The sequence below is a fragment of the Calonectris borealis genome, chromosome 22 (assembly GCF_964195595.1).
Source record: "Calonectris borealis chromosome 22, bCalBor7.hap1.2, whole genome shotgun sequence".
In the NCBI taxonomy this organism is placed as follows: Eukaryota; Metazoa; Chordata; class Aves; order Procellariiformes; family Procellariidae; genus Calonectris; species Calonectris borealis.
This window is the reverse complement of record NC_134333.1, coordinates 6,576,759-6,600,688: the sequence shown is the minus strand read 5'-3', so window position 1 is coordinate 6,600,688 and position 23,930 is coordinate 6,576,759. Positions and strand designations below refer to the sequence as shown.

Below are 23,930 nucleotides of genomic sequence, written 5' to 3'. Positions count from 1 at the left end.
GTTGGCCGGTGGCGCAAACTGAGCGCACGCGGAGGGAATGAGGAAGGGCACCGTGATGCTGGGGCACCGCTTTTCACCATCCCGGGCCACAGCAGCACCAGAAACACGTGGCTGCAAGAAGCAGGGGGCCGCCGGGTTGCTGAAGCGGTGTCTCCTCAACCCACAAAGACCACGCGATGGCTCCTGCCTGCTGGCAGCCAGCGTAGCTGCCCTGTCCCCCAAGGAGACGGCTCCTGTAGCCAGGGGACCGCGTCTGTCCAGTGCACGAGGGGACTCTCCGAGCAGGCAGAACTTCACCAGGACGGGCCATGGAAGAGAGCACAGCTCAGCCTTTAGTTCGAGCAGCCGCTCCCGAAATCCTCTTGGCCCAATGAGCACCTAACAGTTCACAGACTCGCCAGCAGAGAAAGTCCCATTTCTCCGCGTTCAGTGTATGGAGGGGCCGCCGGCTCCCGCGAGGCGACCCGCCGAGGTAAGGACGAGAGGTTTGCTGTGGAAAGCACGTCCCTGCAGTTACAGTGGGGTGACGGACACCAGGGCCTTGGAGGCAGTCGAGGGATTGTTAAATTACACGCAGATACACTCACACACGCAGACACACACAAGCTCTTCTGTAAACCGGACTCCAGAAGATCCCACGGATCCTTGGCTGATCCCACGGCCAGTGCTGGATGCGGCATCCTTACATGTTCCCGCGGTATGTGATGTTGGTGAAGGTAGACGTAGCCTCTTTGTATAAAGGGTTGTTGCCCTGGAAGAACAAGAAGGAAAAAGAGCGTCATGGCTTTGTGCTTGCCACCAGCATTCGCTCTACTTTACAGCTGGGGACACTGAGGCACCATTTCAGCATTGAGTGGTGGATCCACGTCTCCGCTCAAGGCTTCGGCTGCGCAGTTTAACGGCTCCCCGTGAGGTTTCATGGGGAGAGCAGGGAAAAGCTGCCATGGAGGAGAGGAAAGGCAGCAGGAGCTCAGGAGCAGAGAGGCCTCTTGAAAGAGCCACCCCATCCCTTCCCTCTGGGGAGGCGGAGGAGAGGTGGGGAACAGGGGCCAGTGCGGTCCCAGCCCCCTCCCTCGTGCTCCAGGTGCCTCAGCCCTTCCAGCATCCTGTGGCAGGAGGGACCTTCCGCCTCGCTCACGGGATGGAAACACTGGTGTGGGCAGTGAGTAAGAGGGTCACGCTGGTGACAAGTACTTGGGATATGCTGGAGGTGGGAAAATCATCTGGGACATCTGCTATCGCCCGTGCACAGCCCCTGGGACCGCAGCGGGCTACGGGAAGGGGTGTCCAGGCTGGCAGTGCCACCGCGTCCTGCCTGTGACAGTGTGCCATGCTTCAGAGAGGCATGGGGCAAGCTGGTCCCTGACGACCATGCCCTGGGACCACAGACAGCAACGGGGCTCTCGTGCTGGGAGCACTGGGATCTGGATCGAGTCAACCCAGGGGCTGTGGGATTCAGGGACTCCTGCCCTGCACAGCCGACCCGCTGGCCCTCACCGTGTCCCACTTGGCCCTGGCCTTCTCCTCCTCGAAGCGGGCAAACTCCCGGCGGTCATGGATGGTGATGAGGAGTTTCCAGATGAGCAGGGCGGCGAGGCCGATGAGCAGGATGGCACCCGTCACTGAGAGCAGGACCACCAGGATGTCCGGCCCTTTTGGGCAGTCTGGGAGAGGGAAGAGGGCAGAGTTAGGGGGGCTTGGCACCCCCAGGGCAATAAAAAGCAGCTCTGGGGCTGCCTGGCATGGGTACATGGAGCTCCTCTGGTCTCAGGAGGGCTTCACCCTCCCCTGTTAGGGAGCAGGAGCCTCTACTCTTGAGCACAGCAGACTCTAAAAAGGAGGATCCCATCCATGGAGTGCACGTGCCGAGATCCTCAAGCTCCTGTCTATAGGGTGGGGGTCTGCACCCAAGTCTGGACAGTCCAGGTCAGGGGCACCACAGGTCCCACCCACAGCGGGGGATGACACTGGAGACCAAGTCCTTGGGCTGGTGGAAGTTCATCCCCAAACCACCAGCCCAGCTGATGCCCCGCACCGCCCTGGCTCTCCGGCTGTGAGTACACCGTGCCAGCAAACCGGGGCAGCAAGATCCGGGGCGAACCCCAGCAGCCACCCTGCTCCCCCCGCACGCTGCCCGGGGCTGTGCGGCCACCCCGGCCCTCGCCTGCCTCTCCCCTCCGGGTGCGGGGGCCGGGGAGGGTGGGCTGCAGCCCTGCCGATGGCAGGCAGCTGTAATTAGAGCTGGCAGCTGCCTTCGTGGCCCCGCTTTCGAAGGATCTGCGGCCACGCAGCCCCCGGCTCAGCTGGAAGTCAGACCTCGAGGTTGCTGGAGACCCTGGGGCTGCTCTGCGTGGCGGGGGGTTGCCGTATCCCAGCCCTGGGGCACAGACGCAGCATTGCTCCCGCCTGGCTAACGGGAGCCAGCTCTTATCTGCTTCTCGAGAAAAATCACACCCATGGAGTCAGAAACAGGATCAGGACGGTGGGAAGGTTGAGCCCCCATCTTTGGCCTCAATGTGGGGTGAAATAACCGAGCAACACGGTGGGGAAATGTGAGACAGAGGAAATCACGGCACCGGTGGCACGGAGCAGGGAACAAAGCAGCTCTTGAACCTCTCTCACTCCCTGACCGTGGTGCCCCACGAGCCTGGCTGGGGTGAGAGTTACAAAGGGGACTTGAAATCCACACATTGAGCACAGAAACCCAGCGCGGCATGCTCTGCATCCCCCCAGCCCGCCGCAGCTGGTTCCTACCTGGCTCCTCGATAACGTAGAGGATGGATTTGCCGCTGGAGTCCTCGTAGTACTGGAACCGCACCACGCAGTCGTCCTCGTCCTTGTAGGTGCAGTTCACGGCGTCCTTGCCCCTGTCGCCTGCCAGAGCGAGATGCTCAGAGTCCCCACGCCGGGGGATGCACACGCAGGGGGAAAGTGGACGGATGCAGCCCCCCGCATTTCCACGCTTTAGGGCAGGGGTTCGGGTCTCCTCTCTTACCCAGTTCCTGCACCGTCTCGATCTCGTCGCGGCACATACGGCTGCAGGACTGCTGCTTTTCCAGCAGTCCCCGCTCAAACTTCTTGCATTCCACGCAATCCCTGAGGAAGAGGAGGGAGGTACTGTGAGCTCCTCCACGCTCTCCCCAGGGAAACGGTCACACTTTTTGGTCTCAGGCTGCGGAAATCGTCGCAATTCCAACCCAACCGGGCTGCAGCCAGTGAGACCTCCTGCCAGCACCGCTGCCAGCTCCCTGATGGCGCACGGCCCGTCCCACCTCTCTGCCCTCTCTCACTTTTTGATGGTGCAGGCGTCCGGGCACGTGGGACACTTCTCGCAGGTGTCACCGTAGGAGCCGGGCTGGGTGCAGTCGCATTTGCCGCAGACGCAGGAGCCGTGACCGCTGCACACCAGCCCGTTGCTGGACATGCACGTGTCGGTGCGGGTGGTGCAGTTGCAGTAGTCACCGGTCCAGTCCGAGTCGCACAGACAGTCCCCGCAGCTGCACTGCCCGTGGCCTGGGGACAACCCAGAGGGCATCAGGACCCTCAAGTGTCCCGTTGGATCTCGTTAGCATCACCCATACGGGATGCCCATGTACCCAGAGTGGCAGCTCCACCTCCGTGGGCACGGCAAGGCAGACCAGCTGCCCAGGACAACCCCTTTCCACCATCCTTGGGGTGGGACACACGGCAGCTCACACCTTCGTCATGTCCCCACCACTCCCCTTATTCCACCCAGACAAGATGACACTGCCGAATTTCAAGCTGAGCTGCCCCAGCTCTGGCAGGTTGGCAGCAGCAGCTGGAGATGCTCAGTCAGATCTGTCTCTGAGCTAGTCAAGCTTTGGCTTTGGCTTTTAATTTCAGATTGAGTCAGCACATCTGGTCAAACCCCCCAAATCCCAGCCCCAGACCACGCAGGGGAAGCCGACTGCTGGGAAAAGCCCCACAAGCTCCTCACGCTCGCCGAGACTGGTTTAATCAGACAGACAGACGTGCTCAAATCCTGCCAAAGCCTGGAGCTATTTGGATTGCGGTTTGATTTCAGCTCAAAGACAAGACATGGTGAGTGGTGGAAATGCCGCGGAGCCGGCACGCGCCGACCCGTCCCAAGCCCCGAGTGTGCCGGGGCACATCGGCAACGCTGCTCCCGGCAGGGGATCGGCCGGGCACCCTCCCCGCCACGGCCTCGGGGGCACCGGCATGAGAAATAAATGTGTAACCCTGTTAATGAGGAACCAGGACTGAGTCACAGGAAAACAGTGCCACGCTGGGTGACAAGGCATGGAAACAGTCGGGGAGGCTGGAGGGAAGTGGCTCAGTGGGACAGGATCGATGCCGGCAGGGCAGACGGATCGGGTTAATTAACAGCTCGCCCAGTCTGGGGGCAATGTTCCATCGTCACCCTTCACCCGCCGGATCCGGCAGCCGTTGTGCAAACAGGCAGTGGGAGCAGGGACAGGCGCCCGGCTCCCCGAGGGCACCGACTGTTCAGGGTGGGGGAAATCCCCAGCGTTGCCACCTCCGTTATCAGCAGGCTGTTAAGATAAAGGATCAAGCCCAGCAGCACAGAGGCAGCCGTGAGCCATGAAGTTGAGCTGAGGGGCAGGTGGGGTCCGAAAAATTCGATTTGGGGACAGTGGGGAGCAGGAACCGAGTGTCATCTGGCCAGCAGGTTTCATCTCACCCAGGCTGGGCTCCAGCAGAGTGGGATCAGCTTTGGCTACCGATATTTTCCCGAGGATTTTTGAGCTGGCAGCAGTAAAGCGGTGGCTTTTTTGGCACTGTTAGCAGCCACCTCGCCTGGCCTCACGCAGGGAGGCTGGGGAGAGGAAGGAGGTTGGCTACCCCTCTCTCGTTCCCCCCCTTGAATCACTTTTGGGGTGCTCTGCTCCTGGAGGGGACGTGCCACAGCTTCATGCCCCAGCCCTGGACGCTGCCTCTCGCATCCCCTGAAAAACCAGGAGATGGGGCAGAGCTCCGGGGTTCTCTCAGACCTCCAGCTGGAGACGTGGGTGGGATAAACCCTAGATGGGGGTTCCCGATGGGGAACCTGGCACATCAGGACATGTGAAACCGCTCCTGGGACTTGGGACAGGTGTTTTGCAGAAAGGGGCTCCTTCCCTGGTCCCTGGCGTGGGAGGAGCACCCAAGGACCTGGCCCTCTCTCCCCAGTACTGAGAGGAGCAGCAGCCGGGGCTGGAGTCTGGTAGCACATGGAAGAGATGAATATTCAGGAGGGCCATTGCCGTAAGACCAGTGAGGGAGGAGGATTTGCTTCCCCACCTCTTTTGCCAAGAGGGAGTCTTCAAGAGCTGGGTGGAGGATAAAACTTGCCTCTCCCCACCCCTCTCCTCCACCCTGGGGTTTCCTCCTGCAGAACAATACTTCTGATGTGTCAGGGGCTGTGATTCGAGCAAGGTTTGGCCAGTCCCTGCCTTGCGTACCCCAGAGCTGCTTCCCTGGGTGCCCACTGGCCACCCAAATGGGACTCCTGAGTCTAAGCGGGGACTGAGGTCTGCTTTTAACCCTCAGCGCCCATCATTTTGCCATGGCTTTTGGGCACAGAAGGTGATACAAGCTGCCAAAAAGGCAGTAATTCCCCCCAGCATTGCTTCAGACCTACGGCTGGTCCAGGGAGAGCCACGGCTGAGAAAGCCAGAGGTGGGGACAATGCATGGGACAAGCCCCAAAACAGTTGTCTCCCTCATCCATGAGTTTGGTGCAAACACCCTAAGCTGCCTCCCCTCCAAGCCCAGCACTCACCTGAGCACATCTGACCCTTGAAGCGGACGCAGGAGAAGTCGTCGCACTCGCAATACTTGCCCGTCACCTTCCCGAAGTCGCTGCTGTGGCACACGCACTGCCCGCAGATGCACTCGCCGCGCTGGCTGCAGAGGGGCTGGCCCGGCCGGGGGCTGCAGTTGTCCTGCTGCGAGGGGTTGTACTCCTCCTCCGAGCACTCGCAGTGCGAGCCCAGGCGCCCGGGGTTGCAGCGGCACACGCCGCACTCCAGCGTGCCGTTGCCTCGGCTGCAGGACGAGCTGTTGGCCTCGGCTTGGCCCTCGCAGGAGCAGTCGCAGTCAAAGTTCACCACCACCGTCAGGGCGTCCTTGAAGCCCACGGGTTTGATGGTGAAGGATTTCTGCTGCTCCCGTGGGCACCCCCGTACCTTGGCCTCGATGCTGAAGCTCACCTGGAGGGCAGGAGGACACATCTGGGTGTCAGTACCCCTGGCACGGTATCGGGGTACCCGCTCCAGGCTGGGCTTAGCTCCTCATCCATGCCCAAGCTTAAGCAGCCCAGAAACGGGACCCACCAGGTCTCTCTGGGCTTTTCAAAGCTGTCCCAGCACGGTTTGGGTCAGGGCATCTGCCTGCCACAGTAACCAGGCTAAATCAGTCCAAAAGCCCGTGCACTATGGCCAGCAGCCCGGGCTGAGCTAGAGGACCACAGAGTCTGCATCCAGCAGACCCAAAAAAGCATTTTCCTCCTTGCAGCCACCCAGCTGGACCCCTCTCTCCACTGCAAAGAGCTCACAGCGTGCCCTGCAAGGGTCTGTGTCACCCAGGAGGTGGTGGGGCAAGCAGACGGTGCTGCTGGAGAGCATCAGACGAGCTGGCAGCGCTGCTACATAGAGGGGGAGAAAAACCAAGCGCATGAACAGGATCCTCACCGTGTCCCCGATCTTGAGCCCCATGCAAGACTTGAGCCCGGGGATGACCTCGTCGTTGAGGCAGGTGGCATTGAAGGCCAGCGACAGCTCTTCGGGGAGGTCACGTACCTCCAGCTCCACCTTGGAGCGGATTTTCTGGGGGAGGAGAGAGGAACGATGAAGACGACAGCACAGGCTGGGCAGGGCTCAGTCCCGGGGAGGGGTCTCCCCGAGCACCGCGGTGATGCTCCCATGCACTTGGGAAAGGAGCCAAGTGCCCCGAGTCTTTCTCAGGACTCTGCTACGTCGTTCCCCACAGGGAAATGCCTTCGAGGATGGGAAGGGGTTGGCAGCGAACATGGTGACCTCCCTTCCCTGGGGTCCCCGCATGCGGGGGTGGAGGCAGATGCTCACAGCTGGTCCAGGGAGGATGCTCGGAGCTGGGGGAGCTGCCAAATCTGTGTGGGCTGCTTGCAGCGTGAAGCAGTGGCTATTTTGGGAGGGAGAGAGCTGTTGTGGGGCCATTACACTGCACACTCACCCCGTAGGAGTCCACTATGAGCTGCAGGACATTGCTGGAGTCTCTGGACAAGGTGCCCACAGTTGTGCCTGGGATCAGCTCACTGTAGTTCTGGAGAAATATCATAAGCATGGTCTGCTTGCGAAGGGGAAACATGCCACCGCCGAGCCAAACTGTGTCTGGGCACGTGGGAGCTTCCCAAGGAGCTTTGATAGGACAAAAGGCCACTGGGTATGTCTGGCCACCCATGGCCAGCTGCAAAGGGTGCTCCTCGGGACCCACCAGCCCCCCAGCTGGCTTTGCACAGCAGCTGTTACCTGGTAGAGGCCCACGACCGTATCGGTCACAGCAAAGATCAAGTTGATATTCTTCTGTGAGAGTTTCTCAGTCATCAGGCCCAGAGAGGGATAGTCCTGGGGAAGGGGAGAGGCTGTACCCTGGGAACATGTACCCCCAACCACCCTGGTCCCCATCATGCTCTCTAACCAGGGCTGGACCACCTATCCCATCCCATGGGGATCCTCAACAGGAGCTCCAGGCTCCCCAACACCATGTGCGGGTCAGGGTTTACCAGCGTGGTGGAGGCCGAGTAGAAATTATCCTTGTCAATGTGGCACTGGGCGTCGTTGGGCTGCACGATGCCAGCCAGCCTGCCATCCAGCGCGATGTGGGTCTTGGCGTCCGTGGTGAAGACGAGCAGGTGGGAAGCGTCGTTCCTCCAGCCGATCTTCTCCTACCGCGAAAGGCAGCTCCCAGTCGTGCGGCAGCGCGTGCCGAGGGCCGCCCTATGTGCCAGCACCCTGCTGCTGCCTTCGCTGCCACCCCGCGTCACGGCTTGGCCGTAGGGACCAAGCTGTCACTGCAGAGGGAACCGCGGGCAATCGGTCTCCCAGGGGAGTGCTGTGGGGGGGGGGTGGGTGGGCTGTGGAACCTGGCAGGTGGGCATGGGCTGCTTGTACAGGTGAAAGACAGGTTTTAATTTGCTGGAGTGTTAATCAAGGTGCTTAATGACTGGAGGATGCAACCCCTCCCATCTCCAGCAAAATCAAGGTGCAGGCACAGCAGAAGATGTCCCTGCTGGGCTGGTTACTGCAGGGCTGACATGGGATCATCGTCAGTCCCCAAACACCTGCTCTGCTCCTCTCTCCTCCCAGGACCACGCAAGGGTCCTGCTCTTCCCTTGCCTTGGCTACTGGCCTAGAAATGTCCTTGTTGAACATTCACCCTGTCCAGGTCTCAGCCCCACAGCAGCTCCACAGAGCTTATGGCTTTGTCCTGGAGGGCTTGGGTGGTCCCTGCCAACCCACCAGGCCCAACCTGATGACCCTCTCCCAGCCCCAGCCAGGCTTTCTTGTCCCTTACGTCGCACACGGTGGCCTGGATGATGGCATCGAAGCCGCCCTCAGGTGCATCGCGGTTCCGTGAGACACTCTGCTTCTGCACCTCCTCGTTGAAGCGAGTCACCTCGTCCGTGAGCGACAGGACATGTTTGTAGCCAAACATGGGCAGGCAGGTTTCCCCGATCCTGCAGGAGGAGAGCAGTCAGGGCATGAGGCTCACAGGGCTCTTCCAGCTCCCATCCCACATCCCATGGTCCTGTCTGGGATGTGCTGGAGGAACCCAACCACCCCAAGAGCCCAAGGACGCAGCCGGAGGCTGGTGAAGGACCTTTTAAAAAATCAATCACATGTTCTAGTGATGCTGGGCTCAGGTCAGCTCCCAGCCTCTGTCCTGCTGGGATTTTTAGGAGTCACTTTCTTTGAGCCTCAACATCTCTCCTGAAAAATGGTGGAAAATTGTTTCCTTAAGAGCTTTTCAGTGACAATGATACTTCAAAGTTTGGACCTGCTCCTCCTCCCTGTGCCAGCAGAATCACAGAATCATAGAATCATTAAGGTTGGAAAAGACCTCTAAGATCATCCAGTCCAACCATTCAACCCAACACCCCCATGCCCACTACACCATGTCCCTAAGCGCCTCATCTACACGTCTTTTAAATACTTCCAGGGATGGGGACTCCACCACTTCCCTGGGCAGCCTGTTCCGAGGCCTGACCACTCTTTCAGTAAAGAAATTTCTCCTAATGTCCAATCTAAACCTCCCTTGGCGCAACTTGAGGCCATTTCCTCTCGTCCTATCGCTGTTACTTGGGAGAAGAGACCGACCCCCACCTCACTACAACCTCCTTTCAGGTAGTTGTAGAACGCGATGAGGTCTCCCCTCAGCCTCCTCTTCTCCAGACTAAACACCCCCAGTTCCCTCAGCTGCTCCCCATCAGACTTGTGCTCCAGGCCCTTCACCAGCTTCATTGCCCTCCTCTGGGCATGCACATGCAGTGCAGCAAAGTTTAAACCCTGCCCGAAATCAGGCACCCAACTCCCTGCTGAAATCCATTGCTATGGATTTCCAGCCCCGTTCCATTAACTTCTGGCCCTTAAAGGACTCCTTCACCCTGGGACTTACTCATAGCAAGGGTTTGTGATGGCTTGCGGAGGAGAAATATACATGTAGGGGGAAATGGGCTTGTCCACAAAGGCCCCAAAGCCGATGCGCAGGTTGCTGGTGAGCTTGCGCATCTCGCTAGCCAGCTTGGTGCCCAGGTTCTGGATGTTCCTCAGATCGTCCTTCATGGAGTTGGACAAGTCCATCAGGTAGTAGATGTCCACGGGGTAGTCTTCCACTTGACGCACTTGGACACGAAAGATCTGGGAGTCATCTGTAATGTGACAGGGCAGCAGAATGAGAGAGATTCTCTCCCAGGAGGAGCAAAGGGGGCTTATCACAGGACTAGGGAGAAAAATCAACCTACGGGATCACTAGGAACCCAAGGAGATCGGATCGTTTAAAGCTGCTGGGAGGAGAACATTACAGTTAAACAGACACAAAGGGGCAAAGCCCTTAGGGCAGGGTGCTTGCACAGGAGATATCCTGTGCACCCCTTGGAGACGGCAAATGTGGCTTATGGCTCCTGTTCTCCAAACCTCTCACTACCAGGACATGAGCAGATCCTCCTGCTCAGAGCTGACCCCCCAAGCTGTCCTGCACGAACAGTATGACCAACACATGCTGGATGGAGTGAGTGAAACACCCAGCGTGTGGGCAGCAGGTCTTACGGGGATTACCAGGGGGCTGCATGGCTGCTTCGGGCTTCTCTGAGCTCCCAAGGACTCTGAGCATCTCCTGGGGCCTCCCCCAACCCTGTTCCTTCCCTCTCCTCTTGGCTCCTCCCAGCCCCTTCTGGGAAATTTTTAGTGAAATGTTTTCCATTGAAACAAAAACCTCCTTAGACAGAACCTTCTGGGGAACAGGCCAGTTTTGATGACTTTTGAACTTCGGGAGAAAAAAAAAAAGTGCTGAAAACACTTAGGGTTGACCTTTTCTTTCTGCTTTTTAAAGGAGACAAAGGTTCTTTCTTGCTGTTCTTTGAAACGGCTTCTTTGAAATGTAAGCTGGGGCACAGCTGCAGCCTTCTCCGAACACCTCAAATGTTGAAGAAAAAAGCTTTAATTGAGCTTAAGTTGTTGTTGTTTTCATATTTCCTTCTAAATCTGCACATCACATTCTGACTTTCAGGATGGAGAAAGTTTCAAAATCTACGAGAGCCCAAAGAGCTCCATCCCCCCTCCAGCTGCGTTGCTGGAGCACCGCCACGTAGTCAGGGGTCCCAACTTCGTGCTCTGAGAGCATCTGTTTCTCCTTGAGCTAAAACCATGAGGACTCTGAGCTTGTGGGACATGGGCTGTGACCTGCCCTACTAATATCCTTCACCATTTGGTCTTGATTCATGACTCAAGGCAGATGACTCGTGCCAAGCCTTCTTGGTTGGGCAGAGATGGTATCAAGCTGGGGTTTTCTTCTGCTGCTTCCAAGGAACAGGGACTTACGGCACTGCACACCGCCGCTGTTCCTCTCCAGAGCAGCTCACCTACCTGCCTCCGGCCAAATATTTTTAGACCTAAATAGAGCAAGGGCCACTTAGCAGCTACATGTCCCCATTGCATGAGGACACTTCAGAGTGCTGTCATTCAGATGGGTCAGGACTTCTCTTGGCTGTGCACAGCATGCCATGTGCTATCACCCACCGATATCTGGCCCCAGGGCTTTAATGAGCACAAGGAACCAGAATTGTTCCTGATGAGACTGGAAGATGCACCCATGAGCGGATGGCCAGGGGTGGGCGATGTGTGGGGCAGCGCACGGTGGTGGCACCACTCGCTCCACATTCCCCAAACCAGTTTTGTGACCTTGGGCGAGTGACGCCCGTTAGTTTTGCCTCCTGCTTGGCATCGCTTGAAACTCCTTGATGCTGGCAAACGACCATAACAGTTAATTGGCTCCAGTCTGCCTGGCTGAAACGAGCCTGGGAAATTACAGGAACCTGTTGGCAGTCCAACGCTGCCAGCTGCTCTACAGCTTGTTAGACACGAGCTGACTTCCACCGAAGCATTCAGAGTGCAGCAGCAGTGGCTAAGGTCTAAATGGCTTTATAAAATAAGCCCGTGCGTTGTTGAAGTTGCATCCCATCCTGCCCCTTGGGGTACCACAGGATTGAGCCAAGAGACTGAACAGCAGAAATCTGCTTGCAGATAGCCCGGCTGCCCATTAGGGGTTTTCCCGGAGGATTCGGTGCAGCCTGGCCTTGCCCCCGATGGACACGAGACAGCCTTGGCCAGCGAGGCAGAGTGATGGCTCACTCATCGCTTGAGCCCTTTGAGTTATTCTCACTGCGTCTCCCCTTCCCACAGCAGTTTGGGGGCTCTTACCCGGCCGCAGGTTCAGCTGTATTTTTTGAGGCCTCATCTGGGTGGTGGTGGAGCTCCCCGAGCCCTTGGTGCTGAGGGGTCGGTCCTCCAGGAGGGTTACGGTGCTGGTGGGGAACTCAATGTAGTCCTGCCCGCAGCCGTTTTGCAGGAGGTTGGCGCGCAGGTCGCAGCGAGGGGACGACTGCGCCCAGTCCTGCGGGAGAGGGATGTCATCAGGAGCCAGATCCCCCGGGAACCCCCGGGGTTATGCCGGGAGGAAGAGAGAGGGCCCCCTTTTCCCCGGAGAGCCCCTGCTTTATCACACCTAATGCAAGACCAGGATAAGAGGCTATTTGGGGCACACGGTCTCTGCTCGAGGGAGGTGACAGACAGAGGGGATCCAGGATCAGCAAGTCCTGCTGGGGCTCAGAGTGGGTTTGGGTCTGCTGTGCTCCACGGGGGAGCTCAGCAACCCCTGCCAAGGAGCAATGGATAATTTATCCCTGCCAAACTCCCTCCTGACTCCTAGCAGCTGGAGACTCAGGTTGGGTTTGGTTTTTGGCAAAGCTAAAAGGAAAGCCCGTCTACACGGGATGGCTAGAAGAGGGTGAGGTGGGATGTGAACATGGCAGGCTGGGGGTGAGGGGTAGAGTCTAGGACTTTTTTTATTATTTTCTGAAGTTTGGCAAGAGGTGAGCCCCCTTTTCCCTCGATTTTCTTGACATGTGCCCTTAGAAATCCCGCCGTGAGCAAGGAACAGCCCTGCTGCGGGTGAGCCCATCGCACGAAGCGGTGCTCGGTTCCTGTCCGAGAACGGTTCAGGCTTATCTCCAGCTCTCCAGCTTCCTGCCGGATGGAGCCGGCCGGGGGAAAGAACCAAAAAAGGAGTGAAAGAGCGAAAAGGCTGCGGGAGAAGCCGTCAAGTGCTCGTCAGGGGGAGGAAGCACAAAGTGTGGAGTCACGGTGGGGCTCCGGCCCCGTCCCTCCTTTCCTAGAAAGCTCCCGGCTCCTCGCCGTTATCACGGCGCATTCAGAAGGGCTCCCGTCCCTTCGGTTTCTCATGAAGACAAATATGGGAAGAATTTCTTTCCCAGCCCGACACTGCCAGGATCTGCTGTCTCCAGGCAGCAGCCACCCTCCCCTCCGAGGGGTTTCTCCATCTCCCTCCTACAGCCCAAATCTTTCTACACTCGAAGTCCTGCAGCAGACCGGCACGGCCTTTCCCTGCAGCAAAGGAGGGTGGCACAAGTCCCAGTGCGGCTGGTTGAGCTCCCTCCCTGCTGCTGGGAAGCTGGACCCCAACACTGCAGCCTCCCAGCCCTGGAGAGGTTCCCCATCCAGGAACCCCAGGTTCAGGCTGGCTGAACCCAGGAATGAATTTGTGCGTTTTAAGCAAACAAGTGGAAAAGCGCAATCTGGCTGGCTTACAGCCCTCTGGAAACAGTGGCCAAGCGATAGCCAGAAAACACATCAGCAGGCGTGTTCCTCCCCCACGGCCTCCCGCTCCCACCCTCACCGCCTGGACAGCACGCTGTCGGCGAAGAAGACAAGTCATCCCTCTAAATTAGCTCCCTCGCACCCACCCACCCCGCAGGCTCGCCCCACGGGGCTCCCCGCTGTGGGAAGAGGTGCCTGGTTTATTCCAGATCCCATCAATCATCACCTACATTCCTGTCCCGGGCGGGGAAATCACTGGAAAGATATGCAGGTGAAAAGCAGGCTGGGCAGACAGGTTTTTAACTGTGGCACTGGGTGATACCTGGAGATCCAGAGGGACTCCCAGGCCCTCAAAGGACATGTGGCATCTTCTGGGATTAACAGCATCATTCCTACTGTGAGATTTCCATGGAGAAGCTATTTAACCCCAGGGCTGCATCCTTCCCCTTTCCCTGGAGCCCTAAACATCACGATTGACTCAGGACTCACAGGAGCCTCCCCAGCAACAAAATTGCTGCAGAAGGCAAAGGAAAAAGTTACTGCGCCGTCGATGGGGCATTTGGCCACGAGGCCCTCGCAGCCCCCAGGCTATTTTTTCCCCCCAGTCTCCGTAGACTTGCAGACTCGGCGACTTGGACACAGCCCCAGGTGGGAGCGAGCCGGCGGCAGCCCAGGCTTGCTGGTGACAAACTCGCAGCGCAGGGACATCACCCTCTGGGACACACCCTGCAAACCCCACTTTCCCATCAGCATGGCCCTGACGGCATCGGCTCCCCACCACGGAGCTGCTGCGGGGTCCGTGTACGTGTTCCCACCTCCTCCATCACACGCCATCCCGCAGCCCGTGGCTGAGGTGCTCCACCTCCCCTTTGACCACTTCTGTCCTGCTGCAGGGAAGGTTTCAGCTCAGCATCTGCTCAAGCTCCCTCCAGGATGGGAAACCTGATGATTTTATCCCCCGATTGCTGCCTCCAAACCCTGTAAGCGAGGGCAGCTCCATCCCCGAGCTCCCTCTCTGCTGGGTGGGGAGGCTGCGGGAAGTCACACATCCCCAGGGCATCTCCGTTTTCATCTCGAAGGCAACCACACACATCAGCTTCTCTGCAGGAGAGCTCCTGGGAGGACCCAAAGCACAGATGCCTCCACAGATTAAGCTAAAACTTTCCAGCAGCATCTCTAAATCAAACCCTGGTCTAGCCTTGCCTCCACCTTTCCTCCAAGGGAACCAGAGCGAGTGACTTTTTGGGTGGGTGAGACCCTGGAAGATCTGCTGCAATAATGTCCAAAGTGATTTTAGAGCCATGTCTCAGTGTTAAGGCTTGGTTGACTTCTTCCAAAAGGAAAAGTGAGTGGATGGGCATGTCTATTTGTTGGTAAGAGCGGTCAAGGTCTCTGAAAAATAAATGAAACTCAATTCTCCTCTGCATCAGCACTCGGTGGGGTCAATGATCACAAGAAACCGGAATGAAATCCTTCTCCTGTCCAAAGCCAGGATGGAGCAGGAGTAACTGATAACCCCTGGCTCCTTGGGAAGGCAGCAGGGGTGGGAAAGGGCTGCAGTGGGAGCAGGAGGAGCACAAATAAGGGCACTGTCCCTTTAAAAAAAAGGGGGGGGCAGTATCAGAGACCTCCCCCACCCCAGGGAAATTAAACAAACCCACAGAAAAAAACCTCATTTGCTAAATTAAGACAATGTGGTCCAGATGTTGGAGGCAGAGTTGCTGAGCAGAGTTTGCACAGCCTGGCTCTCCGGGGGCTGGTTGCTGGCAGCAGGACGGCTCCCTCGCTGCTTGTCACGTCTGTCCATGAGCACAGCCCTGAGCAGCACTGGAAATATTTCCTTTTTTGGAAACCTTTGCTGATGTGGAGAAAAAAAAACCCAACCCCATCACAGCCCCCGCTGTAGCATCAAGACACCAGCCCGGCCCAGGAAGGCGGCTGGGAAGGAGCAAGCCCAGCCCAGCCGGATCGTTCCCCCTCCGGAGAGGGGAGCGAGGCCCCTTATCACGCTGCAAAATTCAGCCACTCCTTGCAGGAGATAAGAATAATCTGTGATTATTCACACCGCACACCGAGATCCTGGCGGTACCTGATGGTACCCCTCCAGATACGCACTGACCCCAAAGCATCGGGCCACGCAGGCACGATCCAACAGCATTCTCCAGCTTGGATCACTTTTTCCCAGGTCTTTTCCCAGTCCCAGTGGGCACCACGGGCACAGCCGCAGGGTTTCACCGATGGAGAAGCAGAAAGCAAGAAAAGCCTTGCCAGAGGGGGAACTGCTGTGAAGCCCTGAAGGAGGTTTCATCACTTCTCCCCATCCCAGCCTCACCTCCCCTTGTCTCTGCCCTGGGGCTGCTCTCCCATCCTGTTGGGAAAGTCCTTCTTTTTATGGCCCCATGGACTGACCCCCAGGGCAGCAGTTTTGGAGGGGAGCCTGGCAGATCTTCCAGGCTCTCACCCACCCAGACAGGGTGATTTTAAAGCCACAGCTCAGCTCTCGCATCTTTTTTAGCTCAGTAACCAAAACCAGGCACCTTGTCTTCCTTCCCCCCGCTCTTTCCAATGAAAAAAAGGTTTTTCAACCCAAACCCTGACTTCTAATCAGTATTTTTTCTTCCTCCCACCAGGCCCCCTTCCCTTTCCAGCCCTTCCAGCAATTAAACTCCTTTAGCCAGAGCTTTACAATGGGTTTTGAAGAATCAAACCAAAAGTAAACTAGGTTTTCAAATGTACATTTTTTGAGAGACAAAGTGAATTCCCAGTGGAAACATCAACATTTCCCAGCCAGCTCAACGTAGCTCCCGCCGACGCACCCAGATAAGGGGCAGATTTTTGGAGCGTGGCAGGAACGGGCAGCCCGAGCCCCGTGATGTGCATCTCGAGCTGCGGTCAGAGCCAGATGCCACCGAGGAATGTGTTTAGACACGGTGGGAACAGATGGAGACCAAGCTTGTGGCTGTAACGCAGGGACCAGCACCCGTCCCACAGCCCACAGGCTCGTCCCTTCCTGCACGTCCCTGTCCTGCTCGGGGACGTGCTTCAGCCCGACTCAGCCTCCCCCCAGCTCTTACCTCTGCAGAGCACCAGGCGCAGAGGGGGCTCACGGCCAGGCACTGCTTGCAGGAGTTCACCCCGCGGGTGGTGCAGATGTTACCCCCTGGAACAGCAACACAGAGAGCGGTTACAGCCTGCAGAGCCCAAAATCCACACGTGTGCTGAAATCTTAGTGCTCGGCCAACAGCTTCATGAGCAGACACAGCCCCCATCCCCCCAGGGCTCTGCTCTAACCCCTTTCCCAGCACCAAACCCCAGGTGCTGCCTCCTTGCCCCTTTTATAACCACCTCCCCAGCTTGGTACCAGCTGGGCTTCATCCTGCCCAGGACCGAGCGTCATTTCCCACCTGCCAGCTCCTTAAAGGGTCCCCCCATCCCTGCAACGTCGCAGATGTGTTGGAGGGGGGGGAGGACACGTCCCCTTGTGCCTCCCTGCAGACGTGTTGGGGCCGCAGGGAGGGGGAAGGGGTGAATTCCCAGGGGCGCAGTGTGGTACCCACAGCCCTGCCAGCGGCCGGGGAACTGCTGCCCCTTCCCACTGTCCCTGACCCAGAGTGGTCGGTGCCTTCTTGTGCAGACACTAAACTCAGCAGCTGGTCTTGGCTCAGGTTCAAACCCGGGGAAAGGAGGGGAGGGAAAGGGCATGAGTCCAGAAACACGCTGGTGACGGTTTGCGCCGATGCCCTGGGCAAAGTTTGGACTCTGTCGGTGGAAGTGGCAGTGGGGACTTTGGAAGAGGCACGCCAGTCGTGAAGGTCAGAGGCCAATGGGTCCCTGTGGGGGATTAAAGGGCCCCAAAATGCCCACAGGGACCCCGGGGCAGCGCCAGCGCCTGCCGGGGCAGGAGGAGCTCCTCCGGCAGAGGCAGGGCCGTGCAGCTCTGCGGTTCCCACTGCCGATGGCCGATGCGGCGAGCGGCTGGGGGCACGGCTGCGGTGGCGTCACCCTCGGCTCTTCCTCCCTCCCGGGGCACAAGCATCTCGGCAGAGCTTTAGGATTGCCCAGGCAGAGCAGACCGCAGCCATGCGCCTGCTTGGCTGGAGAGCCCAGGGGATGCTGGCATGGAGCAGCGGGTGCTGGGGTCTCCCCTTTGCCCTGTGTCCCCCTTGTCCCTGCCCAGGGCTTTCCCCGGCAGCTGCAGGCAGAAAAAGCAGCGTTTTCTGTAGCCGCAGGAAATGCAACACAAAGCAGAAAGAGGAAACGGTGAAACGATGTCATCAGGTCTTTGGGCAGAACAACGGCGACGGCACCGAGCGCTCGTGTCCGCTGGCACACAGTCTGGGAGCACGAGTGTGCATGTGTGTGCATGTGTGTGTGCACAGTGGCTGCGTGTGTAGCGTGTCATGGATGTGTGTGCCTGTACGAGGGTGCTGTCACATGCTGTGGCTGTCTCGAAGGCCAGCGGCTGCTGGGGACGTGCCCCGGGGCACCGGGGCTGCTGTGCCCCATCGGACCTCTGCCATCCGCACCCCCTGCTCGTCCCACGCAGGGGGACTAAAGGCTAAATCCCAACTGCCTGGCTCAGCACCAGTTTTGGGGTTGCATCCGCTCCCAGAGCTCTCGCCATACACCAAAATACCCGGCTGCAGTGCGTGAGGATGGGAAAGACTTTAAATTTAGCATTGCCCAAAAGAGCGACAGGTTGAGCTCCGGTGCTTCCTGCACCAAGGCCACGTAGCCATGCGTTAACAGCAGTATTGCCTCCCGGGGTGGACGGGTCTGGACAGCGGGGGCTGACCGGGGAGAAGGCAAAGGGCTCTCAGAAAGCAGCAGCGGCACCAACAGTGCCGGCTCCCGCTTCTCACGCCTGCTCCTGCCGTGTCCGTGCGAAATCCCTCCCGCCTTGCCAAGCGCCGGCGCGTGCCTTGGATTTGTGTTGTGCCGTGCAGCTGGGAGCCAGTTCCGGCGCGGCTGGCAGCGGCTCAGCCCTCCGGGGACGGCAGGGGAGGCATTACCCTGGCAGCCGACAGGGACGGCCCTGGCAGCTCGAGGTGCTCGGGATTAAACTCTCAGAGCTGCTAACCCTGGGGCCACATGCCCGAACACGGGAACAGCTCCCGAAACTGCAGGTCCCTGGGGAGCCCCGATGCTTTGATACCTGGCCCAGCGCCACGGCCCCTGGGTCAGGGTCGGGGGGAGAGGTGCCAGGTAGCCGCCTGCCCCATGCAAAGAGTTTCATTGCTTTCTGCTCTCACGTCCGACTCACGGCCGCGGTGGCTGCAGCGCTGGCTGGGGCTGGGTTGCAGCACACAGTACCACCAGCAACGCTCCTGGCCCAGACTCCTATTTAATGCCAGTGTGGGGTTTGTTCCCCCAGGGGTGGGTTTTAGCTCGCCATAGGATGGTTTGGTCACCCGGCTCTGCCCCAGCAGCCAGCTGGCCGGGGAAGTGCAGAGCTGGTAGGGGCCCCTGCCACCCATGGGTGCCACAGCCATGCTCCCAGCCTGGGGACAGGACCCAGGGCTCACACCAGCATCTGGGATGTGAGACACATTGGTCCAAATCCTATCTCAAACAGGTTTCCCCTGTGACTTGAACCAAGTCCCTCAGCTGCTCCCTGCCTCAGTTTCCCCTGTGCAGCGTGATGTTCCAGGGAAACAAGCACCACGCGGCTACAGCACCCACCCGAGCAGAGCCATGTGATGAGACCGGGATTTCTGCTGCTTTGAGATTGGGCAGAGACCCCAGAGCCACCAGCTCTGCCCGTACAACCCCTGGGGTAAAACCAGTCCCTGGGGACCAGCATTGACCCTGGTCCCGGCAAGACCCGGCTGCACTGAAACACGACGTGGAGGATTTCCGAGCTTGTGCCTGCGGGCTGAGCCCCCGGCTGCCTCTGCTTTGCCTGGTCATGCCACGAAACCTGAGCTCTGGGGCTGATGAGCCCCAGGACCGTCCCTCTGGGCTGGAGAGCTCATCTGCTCCCCAGCATTTGGTACTCATTACCTCCTGCCTGTGCACAGCCTTTCCGCCCCGGTGGTTTCCTCCTCTCCCCTCCTGCCGGCACCCCACAGTCCAGGGGGGCCTTGATCTGCCCCCCACACCATGCTGGAGATGTGAACCCAATTTTCTGGCTGATTTTGGCACAAGGGCCATGAGCTGGGCTCTGCCCGGACAGAGCAACGGCCCCATGGCCAGGGAGCAGCACACGGGGTTAGAGGGGGCTGCAGCACGGAGGGTCGCTGTGGAAGGGATGCTGCCATGCCGGAGGCTGCCCTGGGGTCTGCCCTCACAGCGTGTCACCATGCCATTGCTGGCAGTGGTGGCTTTGCCCAGAGTGTCCCCGCAGGCCGGTACCTGCCCCCTCGGGCTGCCTGAAGCCCCAGCCCAGGGGTGTCTCTGCCCCAGACTCACGCAGCCCTGTGGTCCCCATGGTCTCCATCGCTCCATGACCAAGACACGTACCTGGGGATGGAGGACCCTTCCCCAACCTCCAGCACCATTCTTGGCTGCATTTAACCCAGGGTTGGATGGAGCAGGGCCATCCCTTCCCCCTGGGAAGGGGCCAAAATCCCCTGGGCGCCAGCGGGGATTAACACAGGGCAGTTATCGCCATCCAAACACGCAGCTCGTCCTGCTGCGAGCAGGCAGCCTCACCCCCCCACTGCGGGGAAATGTCTCTATTTTGGCATTTCCAGCACTGCTTGCGTGGCTGGACGCAGGATGCTGTGTCGGGAGGGCTTTGCGGGGACCCTGGGGAGCAGGGTGGGTAGGAGCAAAAGCACAGGCGGAGGAGAGCAGAGGATGCTGCAGCCTGAGCCCCCTCAGGTTTTGGCCCTGTGAGTGCCCAGCAGCGCTTCCCAGGCTCAGGACGCTGCCTGCCTGTGAGCAGGTTAACAAGATCCCAGCACAGCCTAAACTAATAAATTCTGTGGTGTTTTGGTTTTTTTTTTTTCATTTTTGGGACTTGTTTTTCCAGCCATAAAAACTAATAAACCCAAGTACAAAAGCTGCATTTTTTCACTACGAAAGCAGCTGGTCTCATATAATGATCTGATTCTAAAGACTCAGGCTTCAAAAAACAAGAAATCCTAGCACATGAAATAGAGGGAAACTGGAGATAAACTGGGCAGAATGGCAACCACCCGCCTGGGACCGGGCAGCGCTGCGGCCCCGAGCGAGGTGAAACGATGCACTTGAAATACCCCAGACGTCTGTGGCTGAGCATCACCCTTCCCTGGCTGGAGAAAATTACTCAGTCCCCAATCTGCACTCCAAATAACCTCCTCTACGCACCGCCTGAGCCAGCCACACACTTTGTTTTTTCCTCCTCTGCTAATTTGAGCAAGAATGTGCACGCAGAAAACTTGATAAAGATATTTTAGAAAACTTGATAAAGGCACAAACCATACTTACATCCTCTCTGACCTTTCTGCTTGACTCAGCGATAAGGATTTGGGCTTTTCTGGCTGATCTGCCCACGCCGTCCCGGGACTGTGTCTTTTCCCTGAACCTCTCCCTGTCTGCCAGCATCTTCCCAGAGACGGGATGCCCCAAACTGAGCTCAGCTGATTACAGGCACCGACACACAGGACCAGAGAAATCACCTGCACAGCCCCAAACTGCAGCTCTATAAACTCAAACTCTTCCAGGGTTTATCCTATGTCCTGTACTGATGACAGCTCGCTCCGGCAGCAGATCGGAGCCTCAGGCTGTTCCTGGAAATGCACCAAAGTCTGGAATTCTTTAGACAGAACAATGTTGCCCCAAACCCCCTCGAGTCTGGCCTCAAAAACAATGGGACTGATTTATAAATCAGGAGCTGAACACACCACACCATTTTGCAGTTGCAGAATTTACTTTGAGCCCCAGAAACACACCTGGGGAGGAGATAACGCTTTTCTAGGCTTCTTCTCCATGCTTCACACATTGGATTTTTTTTTTTAAATACAAACTACATTTGTCCTGAAATCACCTAATGCCAGAAATCAGAGTTTTTAAAGAAAAGCACCAAAATAGCATAAGAAAAAATAACACAAGACAGCAACGCTGACATAAATACACCCCATCCCCTTAAAATGACACGAATACAGTGACTACCTGCCCTGCAAACTCCCCCAGCGTATTTTCTGTTTATAAAGGAAGGAGCCCAAGTCACACCCCAGTGCTTCCATTACAAACCAGTACCCGGAGCCAAACACAGCGTAGGTAGAGAATATAAACCTGCCGCACCCAGTGCGAGAATAATGCACCAAACCATGGCTTGACCCTATAACATCTTTGAGAAACCCTCCTGGCCCCGACCCAGCCGAAGCTCAACCGGCTTGAGCGGTGCTTTGTATTTGGGAACCATGCCGAGGTTTCAGGCTGCCAGCTCCCCCTCCGAGCGATTTTCCTGGGAAATCCCAGATCCTGGGAATGCAGAAAATCCTGGGATTTTGGGGAAATAACTGTAAACTAAATGACGCGGCTTTAAGCAAGCGACAGCGCTACAGGCTGTAAACCTACCCCAGCCGCCAGCAGCGCAGAGCACGAGGATCCCGAGAGCCACGCAGAGTTTTCCCATCTTCTCCTCCGAGCCCCGAGCGTGGGGGGCTGCTTGGACCGGCCCCGCCGTGAGCGATGGAGAGCAGCTCTGGGCCGGCTGGAGGTTTTGAGCAGTTCAGGAGATGAATCATAAGTCTGGGTGTATGACACACATGGCGAGCGGGGCCGGCCGGAGGAAACTGTGCTGGCTCGTCACTCAGTTTTGAGTCAGGGAGTGCCCCCGCCTGCTCTGCCTGCAGCTCTCATGCTTTTTTTTGCTCTCTCAGCTCAGACAAGGACCTAATAAACCCTGGCAGCAAGTACACGGCACTGGTGACCCACAGCCCTGGGGCTGGTAACAGACTCTTTCCCATAGGCTCTTTCGCCTGGGTTTAATTCCTTGCAAAATCTTGCTCACTCCCTCCTTTTATTAACTCTTGCATGAAAGGCAGCCTGGGTTTTAAACCCAGTCTGAGCTGCCTCTGACTTCAAGGATTTAAGGGGAGATAGCGCAAATAAATACAGATATGAAAGTGTGGGTTCTCAGCTCCCCTCCCCAGAGCACTGGTGCAAAGGGGAATATCTGCTGAAACGGAGCTGGGAGCTGAGTGAGACCCAGCCAAGAACTGGACCTGGTGAAACCAGCAGTTTGGGTATAAACCTGGACGTCGCAAGGGGAGGGAAGTTCAGCTTTGGGTCAGATAATTTGGACTTGATTTTCTTCTCACTTGTATTGTTTTTTCCCCTCTGTGTCCTCAGAAATTGCTTCTGTACTGAGCAAGTACAGGGAGTCGGATCTGCACAAGAATTCCCCCTGCTGAAATGCTGGAGCTGCTTGTGGGTGCCTCCCGAAGGGGTTTAATAAACCTCTTGTTCCCCTGTGATACCAAGGGGCTTCTCAGAGATGGGGAAACTGAGGCACTCAAAATACAGGCTGGGGGACAAAAGGGAGAGAAGGGCTGTTTCCCTGGAGCCCTGGGCTGCTCACTTACCGGGTGACAGGGGTTGGGGACAGTAATGGCCGGGGTGATCCAACACACAGAAACGCCAGGCAGCAGAAAACAAGCTCGTGTGGGTGCCGAGAGCTGCAGCGGTGCCGGAAGCTGCGGGGCGATGTGCAAGGCGCTGTACAAGAACCACAGCCCCATGCCGGGAGAGATGGGGCTAACAGCATCTGCCCCGGAGCTGTGCAGCTCTCATTGAGAATTTACGGTGTTTGCGAGGGTGAGATGGAGATGGGGACTCAGCCCCAGGAGCCGGAGACTTTTCTTGGCTTTAAAAGAAGATGTTTTGATGCCTTTTTGCTTCCCCACTCAGCCCCACCTTCCCTGCGGGGTGCTGCTGCCCTCCCGCGGCTGCGTGGGCTCCGCTCAGCGGGGGATCATTTTCCTCCTGGGAGCCAGCTCCCTCCCTGAGATTTGTTAACAAGGATTTGGTAAAGGGGCCTAGGAGAAGCCCATCGACCCTCATGCAGTGTCAAAAAGGGCTGCACCTTGGCTGGGACATCAATGCAAACCCCAAACCTGCTTTATGAGGGCTCTAGGTCTCGCCCTGCTCCAGATCCCAGAGCCATCTCCCACTGCAGACCCCATTAGCCAGTTTTAGGGCATCCAAATTCCTGCTTTTCCCTCACTGGTCCTTCTCTCCCTACCTGGAAGTGCCGCCTGCGTGGCCTTTCCCTGTTGTGCAGGGTTTTCTGGCCATGCGGCAGCCTGGCAGTCCCTGTACTACCCCGTGAGCACGTCTGATGCTCCATGGAAGGGACGATGAATTTGTCTAAGTTTCTATAGAGAGAAATGTAGGAGCCCTGCTTGGCTCTGCACACCCCAGATCCGACCTGCCATTGATCTCGCAGGCCCTCTTCGCTGGGGGGCTCATCCTGCCAAGCAGCTGGTTGCTCGAACCAGCAAGTGCTGCAGGCTCCAAAGGGACACACAGCCCTGTGTGTCCTGAAACTCCCTGCCCAGCATAAACTGGGATACTCCAGCCCTTGCTTCCAGCATGGTGCAAAAACTTTGAAGAAGAAGGAAAAAGTCACAAAGTGAAGAATTTTACC

General features: G+C 57.7%; 1 protein-coding gene across 1 annotated transcript; it reads right to left on the bottom strand.

Moving 5' to 3' along the window:
* Positions 1 to 555: 555 nt before the first annotated feature.
* ITGB3 (integrin subunit beta 3) lies at positions 556 to 22,098 on the bottom strand. The gene is made up of 15 exons (XM_075171254.1): positions 21,857 to 22,098; positions 16,426 to 16,511; positions 11,936 to 12,128; positions 9,636 to 9,888; positions 8,535 to 8,697; positions 7,744 to 7,905; positions 7,490 to 7,585; positions 7,194 to 7,283; positions 6,674 to 6,808; positions 5,764 to 6,193; positions 3,291 to 3,513; positions 2,996 to 3,096; positions 2,755 to 2,874; positions 1,498 to 1,664; positions 556 to 751 (listed from the first exon to the last, which is right to left on the bottom strand). The coding sequence occupies exons 1-15, from the start codon at positions 21,912 to 21,914 to the stop codon at positions 683 to 685; spliced, it is 2,346 nt and encodes a 781-aa protein (XP_075027355.1). The 5' UTR covers positions 21,915 to 22,098; the 3' UTR covers positions 556 to 682.
* Positions 22,099 to 23,930: the final 1,832 nt, after the last annotated feature.